General features: G+C 44.3%; 1 protein-coding gene across 2 annotated transcripts in view; it reads left to right on the top strand.

Moving 5' to 3' along the window:
• Window positions 1-5,291, top strand: part of RAB30 (RAB30, member RAS oncogene family) — a 44,674-nt gene extending 39,383 nt beyond the window's left edge. For both annotated transcript variants that reach the window (XM_086739663.1, XM_086739664.1), the window contains exons 4-5: window positions 2,590-2,773; window positions 4,894-5,291. In XM_086739663.1, the coding sequence (XP_086595789.1) occupies window positions 2,590-2,773; window positions 4,894-5,144 (435 nt within the window). In that variant the 3' untranslated portion in view covers window positions 5,145-5,291. The remainder of the gene's footprint in view (window positions 1-2,589; window positions 2,774-4,893) is intronic.
• Window positions 5,292-12,082: the final 6,791 nt, after the last annotated feature.

The raw sequence follows: 12,082 nt of genomic DNA, 5'->3' as shown, positions 1-12,082 counted from the left end.
GCTTGGGAGGAAGCTTGGCACGATGCGTTTGGGCGTTTGAATGAGCCTGCCAGCACCTGAAAGGCAAACGAATTTCCTTCAGGGAGTGATCTTGTAGCTGAAACTTTTTGAGTAAGCAGTGCTAGTGAGAATAAACATTTAATGAGCGGGAAAAGCAGGGATGAGTCAGCACAGAGCAATAAAAATGACATCTCAGTCAAACGAGGCACTTCTCTGACTGTTAGCTCATTTAACAGTGCCCGAGCCGTGACTCCACTTCTGTGCCAAGCAGCATCTCCTGCGCGTCTGCTGGGATCCAGGATGAGAGAGCAGAGCTCTTTACCGAAAAGGTTTTCAGACTTGGAAAGAAATGATAGGTTTCTGGGGAAAAATACATACCAGCTTTCAAAATTGCATTTGAAAGGCAGTGGAGAGGGACTTGCTAGCGTGAAAGCTGCGTGCAAGCCATGTTAGATATGAGCAGCTGCTAAAGCTTGCTGACAGATGAGCTGGCAGCACTGTGCAGGTGAGGGGGCTTTTGATCTGCTTGGCCTTTCCTAATAAAACCAAAAATACGTACAACAGCTGCCCGAACAGGCTACACAAATCTGAGCCAAGTAGATAGCAGTTGTCGTGCTGGTCAAAGCTAAACATCCTCAGTGCTCCGAACAGAGCGCTGCGCTGTATGGACATGTGGTCTTACTGCATTTGGGGGAAATGTTCATATGCACAAAGCAAAATGTATGTGCAAATGTTGGGAGAGCGAGAAGCATCAGCTGGCTCCAAGAAAACAAACATTTAGGTTTTCAGAGAATCACAGAAGGGTTTGGGCTGGAAGGGACCTTTAAAGGCCATGTTGGAGGGACATCTCCAACCAGATCAGGTTGCTCAGAGCCCCGTCCACCGTGGCCTTGAACGTTTCCAGGGATGGGGCATCCACCACCTCTGCAGACTGGGTCAGGCACTGTTCATCTGAAAAGAAAAAGATACGAGTAAAATGGTTGCTGTGAAATAATTTATTTGGCAGAAATAATCAGTGGGGTGAAGTGCAAGATGTACGTTTTGTGTGCTGGAAGAGTTTATCAATGGCTGTAAGGTCGGGGGCTCTTCCCTGCCTTCTGCACCCAGCTCACAGGCAGAGTCACGGCTGCAGCCCGTGGGAAACCCTCTCCCCCAGGGCAATAGGCAATTCCTTTTGCTTCCAGTGTCTGTTACGTTAAAGCGGTGGAAGAACGTGCTCACATGAAGTTTTTATCAGCTTGAACATCTCAATATATGTGAAACACATGTAAGCTGGAGGTAACCAGTAGAGCAATCACTAAATGGTTTTCCTGGGAAATAGCAGACCACCAACAAAATTATCTGAGTTTTTCTATCTGCCAGAGTTTGGAGGCTGGTTTGGTTTAATGGGAACTCATTTGTTATCTGAATTTCACTTACGGTTTTGTATGTCACTTAACCGCAGGTGCCAGGTTCAGCCATTTAAACACAACTGTGCCCAGGACTTATGAGCCAGCCACAAATTACTTTTGCTGCAAAAAAAATGTACTTTTTCAAAATCATAGCCCACGTTTGAAAGCTGCTACTGGGAGCTCTCATTTCAGACTAGCACATTTGTGATGAGTAGCTGGCATAGCTGGACTTTGCAACTGGGCAAGAATAACATTTTTCTCTGTTACAGACTGCTGAATATATGGAAAAAATCTCAAATACTTTGCCTTTTTTTTCCCAAAGTACACATGATTCTGACTGGAAATCAACCTTTCCCATATTTAATTCCAGGGAGGGGTGCTTTAAAAAAATAAAACCTGTAGCCGAGAAGCACTCTTTTGTGCTGAAATGATTTAATTTGGATGTTTGTTTCTTTGCCTTTTTTAAAAACTGAGGTTTTGATGACCCACCAAAAACTCTCAGATGGTCAAATAATAAGAACAGTATGAATTTAGTTTGTACTGGGAAATGTGTGTTGCCTTCCTGGACTCAGAAGGCTTGGCAAACGCTCATGACCCTTTTGATATAGCTGAGGACATGCCAACCAGTTCTACATGTTGGGAAGGCAGGCAGCAAGCAGAAGTTGTGGAGAGGAAACATGTCAGAGTCCTTGGGTCAGCCTTCAGCTGAGCTGCTGCTTCACTCTTGTGGTTTCCACCCATCAGTACATCACCTCAGGATAACGCTAGCTAGCTTTGGGAGCTAGAGAAGAGGCTTTCTTATTTCTTCTTGGGACGGATGCTGCTGTCGGTTGGACTTGAAGGGCAGAAGTGAATTCCTCCCTCCAGCGCCTGTGTTGTAACTCTGGGTCAGCAGCTCGGTGCATGGCGGATGTTGATGCTAGCAGTCATGTGAAAGCCTGCAGACCTGTGGCTTCCAGAGGCTGTCGGCAGCAGCGCCAGCTGACTTGTGCCTCGCATTTCAATCCACGAGTGCAGGAACGGAAACAAAAAATGCTGGGAGAAAGGAAGCCAAAGAGGAGAAGATCTAAGTGCTTTCCCACCATTGGTTTTACCTTGTAGGGCTTTTTTTTAGGTCAAAACAATGCTGCTATCAAATAAAAAATTAAATAACTTTTTTTTTTTCCTCTTTTACCACCCTTCCTTGTTATGCCAAAAGCTGCAGATCTGGGACACGGCAGGACAAGAGCGATTCCGATCCATCACGCAAAGTTATTATCGCAGCGCTAATGCGTTAATCTTGACCTACGACATCACCTGCGAAGAATCCTTCCGGTGTCTCCCCGAGTGGCTGCGAGAAATCGAGCAGTATGCCAGCAATAAGGTCATCACCGTGCTAGTGGGTAAGTGACGATCATCCCCGGCGGGGTGGTGGCGCGATGAGGGGGCAAGCTGTGCGTGTTGAGGGGTTGGTGGAAGATGGAGGCATTAGCAGGAGCAAAACCTGGCATCTGTGGGAACTGGTGGTGCAGGATGCTCAAACTGGTGCAGCAGATCTTGTGGCCAACTGATTGTAACTGTAGGTGGGCACAGGGTGAAGCTGGTGCCTTAAACCCAGTGCTTGGACCATTCCGTCTGCAAATAACCCCAAGGTGCTGGTAGTGATGTTCAGGACACCACAGGCACTTCTCAGTGTGGTCCTGCCTCAGGTCTAAGGCTATTGCATGCAGAGGTGGGTACTTCCCACCAGTTGGTTCCATATGGGACTAAAGCGTTGATGGTGCAGCTACCAAGTGAGCTAAGAATAGAGCAGTTTCCCTTGTGATTTCCAGCTCAGATCTCTCCAAGTATACAAGGATCTGCTCAAGTTAGGGTTGTCTGCAGGTTGCTGTACCCCATAGCTGTGGGGCAACTGGAGTCTTGTCTCACCTGGGAGCCAGTTCACGATGTGAAGGTTGTGTGGATCAATAGCATTCACAGATGGGGCAGAGCTGAAAAACTGGATATTTTTGCATGAATTTTAGGGAAACTAAAAATAAATAACTGGATGCTATGCGGATCTGCAGAGCTTCAGCTCGAGCTAAAGCAGACCTCAGACCATCTGTCTGCTACGAGCAAGGTGAAGGTTATTTTGCCTTCCCGTGCTTTTCCCTGCTCTGCTTTCAGCATCTGATAGTTAGGACTTGGCTTTTAAAGGCCCAAGGATATATAAAAAACAATGAAAAAATAAGTTGGGGAAAGCCAAAAAGTTTCATACTGCAGTGTCGTTATTTCCTTTAATAGTTTGCTATTTAAGAGAAAAGTCTAGAGGATTGCAAAATGTGTTTAAGGTGTCTTTGAAACTCTTTTGAGTTTTACATGCCCCAGTGGTGTTACAAGTGAGCGTTAGGATTTAAGGAGTTCCCATATGAGAAACTCATTATACTCCATAAGAAGGGTATGGCATGGGTACAAATGGTGCAGAAATAATTAATACCTGACTAACAAATGTATGCATTAATTTTTTAGGGAACATTAAGTTAATTATCAGCATCTACAGCACAAAATATTAATGGTAACAGCCATCAAGCACGCTTTGAAGATGGTGGCACCCATACACTGCTTGTGTTGAGTGATGATTTGTTTAGGAAGGTGACTTCAGTGTATGCAGCGGGTCCAAGAAACTGCTTTATCAGGAAAGAAAGGGGGTCTTAGACGAGAGGAGGGCAATGAAGTGTGGCTTGCTAGTGGAAGTGCAGTCTCTTCCTCCCACTAGTTCTCACAAAATTGCTGGTAGAAGTGAGACCAGTTTCTTCCTGAACCTGCTGAGTCCATGGACGCAGCCCCCTGTTTTCGCAGGTCCTGGTCTGTTATCATCTCTGTAAGATTAATTTATGGCAAAAACATCATGTTTGAAGTGAAGTGGCTGGTAATAGGGTATAATCATATCAGACGCTTGCTGGAGGCTTTAATCAACTCTCTGCTAAACCGAGCTCTCCAAAGGAAGGGGCTGGTTTCTCGCCCCACCTCACTCTGCGAGTGCCCCCCAAGTTCATCCCTCTTCAGCCTCAACAGCCAAATCCTTCACGGGAATATTGGAATAGGAAAGCAGCCTTTTGTGCCAGGCTTCTTTCAAAGCTTGTAATGACATGAGAAATACCATGTTTGGTGTCTTGCATGCTATAATTGACGTTTTAAGTACTTCTCAGAGCAAGAGCAGGAGAATTTTCAATAGATATTAAAATGGAAATCCTTTAATGTCAGTTGATAGCAGCAAACAGATGCACTGGTGCTAAATTAAAGCTAACTGACTTGGATGTCCACAGGACATATTCCATTAAATGAGCTGATATTAAATTGACTTGGTCACGTGTATTGGGGAATCCACTGTTTGGAGGGGAAAGCAAGCACGAAGAGCTTCACATCAAAACCACTGTCCATACACATATACAACACCGAACTCTTCTATATCCCTCATCAACTTCTGTTTCTCCTGTTTTGGAAGTCAAATTAATCCCCTTTCTAAAATCTTTTATCAATGCAGGTAATAAGATTGATTTAGCTGACAAGAGGGAAGTCTCCCAGCAGAGAGCTGCAGAGTTTTCCGAAGCACAGGACATGTACTATCTGGAAACCTCAGCAAAAGAATCAGATAATGTGGAAAAACTCTTTCTGGACTTGGCCTGCCGGTTGATCAGCGAGGCACGACAGAACACCCTTGTGAACAATGTCTCATCCCCCTTACCAGGAGAGGGGAAAAGTATCAGCTACTTGACTTGCTGTAATTTTAATTAAAGAGCTGGCATGTAATTTCTCCTTCCGCCATGGGCCAAGAGGATTTTTTTTTTTTTCTGGGATTTATCTCCTTGAAGGCAATTCCTGACACATTGACCCATCTGACTTACCCTGAGTCAGGTCGCAGACCTGGAAGCACGGCAGGCTGATGGCTCCAGCTGCATGGCAACGTAGCAGAATATGACATGGTTTAAATTTCATTTTTCTTGCAGTGTCTGGAGCAGGTTAGGAAAAGGAGAGTTGCACCAGTGCTTCATGTGATGCAGAACGTGAGCTGTTGCGTTTCCTTCTATGGGAAACTAGAGCAGCCTTTCTTGAAGAAGATATTGAAGAGATCAAAATCTCTCTTACAGAACAATGTGTTTGGTCCTTTTCAAAATTAAAGAAAATTATGGAGAAAAAAACCAAAACAAGCGACAATGAACAATGACCCTGGACTACTCTGGCAATCTTCTGGGCTGCCAGCAAGCGATCTCTTAAGACATGTATATAGCGTCTGCCCGTGCGTCTTCATGGAGGACTCTGGTGTTTGAAACAGTGTTATGTCTCTCATCTACAGGCACTTTCATGAACATGGAATTAAAAAAAAAGTTACATATATCAACATTTTAAAGATTTCAGAAGACATGGATACAGCTCAGTTGCTCCCTTTGGTGCTAGCAGTTCAGCAAATATTCCATAGACCAAATGTAGTCTTACTACATGACTGTCCTTTGAATGTGTAACTTAGACTCATTAGGAAAAAACACTAATAAGCACTGTTCATTAAAAAAAAAGAAAAAAAAAAAGTCGTTACCTCTTTTTATAGGCCTGAACATAGTGGGAAAGGACTGTGCTTCTTTGATATCCAACACAGGATGAAAAAACCTACCAGAAAAAAAAAAAGAAAATTAACTATCCTTCCTCTAATTAGTAATATTCTAATGTAAAAAACTTAGCTTTGGGAAACATTAATGGTGGAGTTGGAAAAAGTGCACCAGACACGACAAAAATCTTGTGCGTGAGCATGGATTGTGTATGAGGGCTCAAAGAGAGCACGGTTTGAAGTGGCAGTCTGCAGTCTGTCTGGCTTAAAAATAAAGCTTGTAGATACAGTTCTTGTTGAAAGGCAGGCGTACAATTTTTGTAGAGGGTTTTTTTTTTTTTTAATGCCAAGTGGAAACAGCAATGGGTTGCAAGTGGTATCGTTCTGTGTCTGACCCATCCAGCGCTCTCCTTGTGGAACTGCTCTCCAAGACGCTCTTGAAGGTATCTTCTTGGCACCTAGTCTCTCTGCTAGAGTAGCTTTCAGGTTCAGGGCTCTAGAGTCATTTAATTCACTTGATGCTTTGTACTCTTAATCCCAGCCTCCACCGTATGTGTAACTGTTTAGGCAATTTCTTTCTACAAAAGCCCCTGAAGTGGAAGCACTATGGAGTTTGCCATGTCGTTACACCTCTAGTGCCGTATGCGAATAATGCGTTGCAAATTTACGTGTTGATCTAAAAGTAAAATTGGAAGGTTGAGAATGCACACATGAAAAATTATTTGCAGAAGTTTGAGTTCAGTTTAGGTAATCTGGATGAATCTCTCCTGGCAATTACATGGCTGTGATATGCTGTAATTTAGAGTTAATCGATTTAATAGCATTTGGCATTTACTGAAGATTACAACACAGCTTTTGTATTGAGATAAAAAGCTGCCAGTAAGTACTTCTTGAAAAGCATAACAATAAAAAAAAAAAGGCATTTAAAATGCTTTTTCACATTTTCCTGGAAAGACTTCTTTGGGCTCTATTACTTGCCTTTGATCTGTAACGAGGAGCTGGCTCTATGTGTCAGAGGGTGGACTGGTGTGTCATATCGCCATTTTTAGTATTTTATTGCTTTTTTAGGTCACTTTCTTCTTTTACGACTAGTGGTGAAAAGGAAGATGTAGATGTTGTGGTACAAAGCTTGTTTGTCATTTAGGTAACACTTAGCGAAGTGCTGCTGTAAGTGTGAGATGTTGGGGGGACATGTCATCTGCTGTACTGGTCCTGTTCAGTCTCTGCTCGTGGTGTAATCCAGAGGATTTAGAAATGCGTGGGACTCGGTGGCTTCTGCTCTGCTGGACCATGTGGTCCAGCCTGTGCTGAAGAGCAGTGTCTTTCTTGAGCATTCCCCAAATTGCCAAGTGCAGCCTCATTTGAGCTTGTGAAGACCACCCAACTCTCAGAGAGCTGATTCTGCGCAGCTTTTTAGAGCAGTGCTCAGTGTTACATGTAGGGTAACTCTCAAGTTAAAAAATCAATATTACATATATTTAATTTGTAAAAGCTGTTACTCTCCAGATGCTGGACTCGTCAGCGTATAATTGATAACAAATAGGGCAGGGGTGTTTGGAGTTAATCAAGGAAGAAGGAGACTGCTCCTAAAACCTGTGGGTTCCTCAGCCTGACTTCCAAAAGCATCAAAGCTGGGCAGATACTTTTCGTTCCTGCTCGGTACTGCTATAAATGCATTTTACAGTGCTCCTTGCATCACTTCTGGAGGTTGAATTCTAACATATTATCATGGCTGAACAAGCTGAATAGCAGAAACTGTTAACTTTATATTCTTGGATATTCACTTTGAGGTTTCGAGAAGGCGAAGTCTCTTTTTCCAGTGCTTTCCTAACCTGTAGGTTATTCTGGAGACTAGCTGCCTACTAGCAGCCTCCAAGCGTTGGTTCTTTTTATTGCAGGCAAATGTTCTCCATGTAAGGACTCCACCTCCAGACAGTGATGTGCTTTTACAGCGGGGTGGAGTGCTGCAGTTGGGCTGATGTTACAGTGAAGTATCTGACTTCTCCAGGGACAAATCTGAACTGATTCCTTTCAAGTTTTATTCTCTCTAGACTTGAAAACTTGAAAGGAAACAATGGTGACGTGCAACATTTTATAAGGTCATAAGCCAAAGCTGTAGTTGGAAACTCACCTCTCTTTCTGCAGTTAACAAACATGCTCCTGTTGAACTTGTGTTTTATTGTAGTCACCCCTTTGCAGGAATTATTTCTGTACACCTTCAAATATTTCTCTAGTTCATACAGCCCACTTCTCCTTGTAGTGTTGAGGGCTCATCTTCTCTTCTACACAGCTTCCCAACCAGAAGAGCAGCTTTATGAAGTGCTAATGACAACTTAGTGGTGTGACACAGTGATCAAAGTCTTGAAAAATAAAAGGAGATTTTAAAAAAAATACAAATCCCAGTTATCTGACAATCATCTCCCCAATGATGGCTAACACCTCTCTAGATGAGTGGATTTTTGAGAGAACTGTCAGTAAAAGCTGGGTCGAGCATCCAAAAGCCATGCAGAATTGATGTAATGGAGCCAAATATGACTGGAAATGTTCTCTACTGTCAAGAAAGCAAGGCATTGCTTCTAGTGTGGTTGCTAGATCTGGATGGATTTTCAGGGTGATGTATTCAGTCATGGAGTAATTTTGGGTGAATATTAATTTTTATAGTAGTCCCATAATGAGACCTTTTCTTGAAATTTTTTAGCACAATGAGTAGCTCCAAGCAGAAGCCAGCGTTGGATGGTCAACAGATGTTTGCAGAGATCAGTACAAGCATCCCTTTAAAAGGGGATAGTCTAAACTCTGTTTTCCAGTTCAGCCACTGATTCAGTCAGGCTGGTCTCTCGTAAACCATCAGATGTTCTGTGCTTCAGATCACTGCGTGTGAAGTACTCGCGTTTTGCATTGGATAATTACACTGCAAATTTGCTGGGACAAGCCATGACTCCATTCTCTTCCTATTTGTGTTCCCTATGAAAGACCAAGTGCTAGGGGGAAAAAACAAAACAAAACAAACCACCCAAAATAAGACCCCTTCAGGTCAAAGAGTTATGAAGGAAAAAGTGAAATTATGAATCCTATAAAGGAGGAGATGCTGAGTGCCTCTTCCTAGCTCCAATAATGAAGTCTTGATTTGATCTAGAGGTAAGTTGTTTCAGCATGCAGTCAGACACCTGCATGTGCTGAATGCTAAATGGCTTTGTGATCATTATTTAATGAAAACCACACATGAAAAATTGTCAGGCAAGATGCTTTGTTCTTTGCTGTAGAAGACATGAAGCAGCCCTTGAAATCTGTCAGCCTGCTGGTGCTGTTTGTCTTTTTGGAAATAGCTGTGTTGGTGACAGTTGGCTCCCGCTAGTCTAGGTTTAGCGGTTAATGGCGATTGAATTCCCTCAGCATCAGTAGTAGCAGCAGCAGACTGAGGCTGACACAGGAGACGGTGATTTGAAAAGAGGGAAAGTCGAAATGAGTGCTGCAGAAGCCTGGTGGGTGCACACGCTTGGGACAAGAGGCTTTCCTCGGCTTTTGCTGACAAGGGATGCAATTCGTTCTGGTCAGACCCACTGGGTTTTGCCTTGTTTGTGATCCCTAAGGATCTGCTGTTTGTTCAGCTGCTTTTCCACTTGTCTTCTCTTTTCCCTACGAAGAACTGTCTATGAATCGGGCTGAAATGTTGAGCTGGCATGATTACCCCAGCCCTTTCCTGGCTGTGGGGCAGACGGTGTGCTATTGCCCTTTGTGCAAGGGGGAAGATGGCTGTGTGGAGCAGAAAATGCAAAGTAGAGGGATGCTTCTGCTAAAGATTTCCTCAGTCCTATCCTCTTTTTAATAAATGCATCTGTGACTTAATTTTTTATTGCTTTGGACTTCAAGGAATGCTTTGAATTTTAATCTCTTCTGAAATTCCTCTGCATTCTTTTGCTTTCAATATCAAAGCACCAAATATCCTTACACAGGTTGCTCCTACCAACAAAGACCTTTTTGAGTTAATTCAGTTACATAAAGGTGTTTCTAGAGGACACTTTGTAAATTCCTAGTGAGCAAGTATGAAAGCTCTCTGAAACGTTGAGGTACGTAAGGGCTCACCAGAAAACCCACTGGAGCCAAAGGAAATACTCTAATCAATTCTAGTAGTGAAAACCCTGCAAAAGATGAAATATAAAAAGATTTTCTTCCTCCATTTATAAACTTTATTTGCTTATCTGAAGAAATTTGGCTCTTGACGCCACCCTTTTCTGTTCCATCAACTCTGTCCTCTTGTTGTTGTGGGTAGTAATTGTTCTAGTTTCTTTTCAAAAGCAGCAAAGGATCATAATTTTGAAGGACAGTCTTGTCTTCTCATGATGATGAGTGAGAAGACTGAGCTTTCCTGCTTGTGAGTAGTGCGTCCTAAGCAAAGCAGCCTCAACTGGAACCGGTTGTGTCTTTGAAATGTGATCGTCCACTCGAGCTGCACTTCAGTGTACCGTAAAGGTTACAGATCTCACATCTGCCTCGCTTCAGGGTTTATCTTGGCTAGGAAAACAGACAACAGGGTAATCACGCTGACTGTGATGCAAGGCTCCCAAAGTAGCCCGCTGCCTTGCTCTCACTGCACCTCACTAATCGCCGCCTCGCTAAACCGCCCCAAAGCCTCCTTTGCGGTGCTGTGCTATATCCAGCCTCGGAAATTGCCGGCTGTCATCGCCCGTGGGTGCCGTCCCACCCTTTCCCCTCATGTGAATGAGCTGTAACTTAAACCAGGACTAAAAACTCTGCTGTGTGCATTGAGGATGTTTGGTTATTTCCAAGTGGGAGCTGCAGACCCAGGAAAAAAACTCACCTCTAATGCTTGCCCCTCCAAATCCGGTCAGCTGGGTAACTGGGGAAGGATAACCCAGACACAGCAGAAAATGAGATGGCAATGAGTGCAATTTAGGCTGTAAATGTTGTCCGTGAAAAATGAGACTGGTTTGAAGAGTAGAGCCAGGGGTAGCAGCTCAGCTCATCTGTCTGGATAAAGAGGAGCTGGCTGTGCTGTGCTCAGAGGTTGTCTCTGTTTTCACATTAATAACGAGCTAGTACCGCTTTCTGGATGGGACCACACTTGTGGAACCAGTTATCCTTTCCCAGCAAGCTCAGAAGATAATTTTAGCTCTGTTTAGTGCTACAATTCAACTCAAGAAGCAGATGCCACCTTTACATTTGCCCCTTTGATTTTTCCACTCCCGCTTGTCTGGGGGCAGTGTTCCCAAGGACGTGTGCGCTGGTGAGCGCACCGTGGTGGTGTCCCCACCGAGCGTCTTCTGGAGTCCAGCCCTGGTCCGCAGGCACCTGACATGGCCAAAATCTATGTCAGTCATGGTTTTAGCTGTGCATGGTTCCCTGGGGGAGAGGGGATGTTGGAAGTACTCTTACGCTTTCACAGGCACTGATCGTGGGCTCTGGAGTGTCGTGAATGCAAACCTCGGAGCTTTTCAAAGCCTGATTCCTCTAGTACCTTTCATCCGTGAATCTGCTCCTCCCCAGTACTGCTCGTGCCTCGGGCACCGTGGAGGTCTCAGACTGGAAGCAATCCTGATTGTGTGACCCATGGGATCCAACTCCTGCTTTCGCTGGCAGGAAGAGCATCCGCGGCTCATCTTCTGTGCCGCTTCGAGTTTCTTACTATGAACATAAACCTAACTAATTCGATAAGCCCATTCTCAGCCAGGGCATCCTGTAAGGAATGTTTCCCTTCTTATGGGACCAATACGAGAGATTCGATGTTAAGAATCACGAGGGGTTTGGTGCAAGTGAGTAAATCTTCAGTGAGCAGGCGGATACTGCTCTCCGTCCGGGGAGACTTGCAGCCATGTGGAGGAGGAGAGTCATTCCCAGCTGTCGCTTGGGTCGTGGTGTAAATATCTCCAAGGGTCATAGGCACAAACTTCAGTAAACGTAACAGCCGCAGCATCCGCAGCAGCCAAGACTTTGTGAAGGGGGAAGTGGAGGAGAGGGCAAGGCTTTGACATTTTAATGGAGTGAGAAGAAAATGTTTGGTCTATGGCGGGGAGAGCTGCTGTGATTTCAGGCGCTGCCGTTGCCTCAACTCCCGCAGACTGTTTGGAAGCAAGCTGTACCGCTGGCTTCCAGATGCAGTCAGTGGTAAAGGGGA

This window comes from Chlamydotis macqueenii, chromosome 1, assembly GCF_036417535.1.
Source record: "Chlamydotis macqueenii isolate bChlMac1 chromosome 1, bChlMac1.mat, whole genome shotgun sequence".
In the NCBI taxonomy this organism is placed as follows: Eukaryota; Metazoa; Chordata; class Aves; order Otidiformes; family Otididae; genus Chlamydotis; species Chlamydotis macqueenii.
This window is presented reverse-complemented; position numbering and strand designations above follow the sequence as displayed.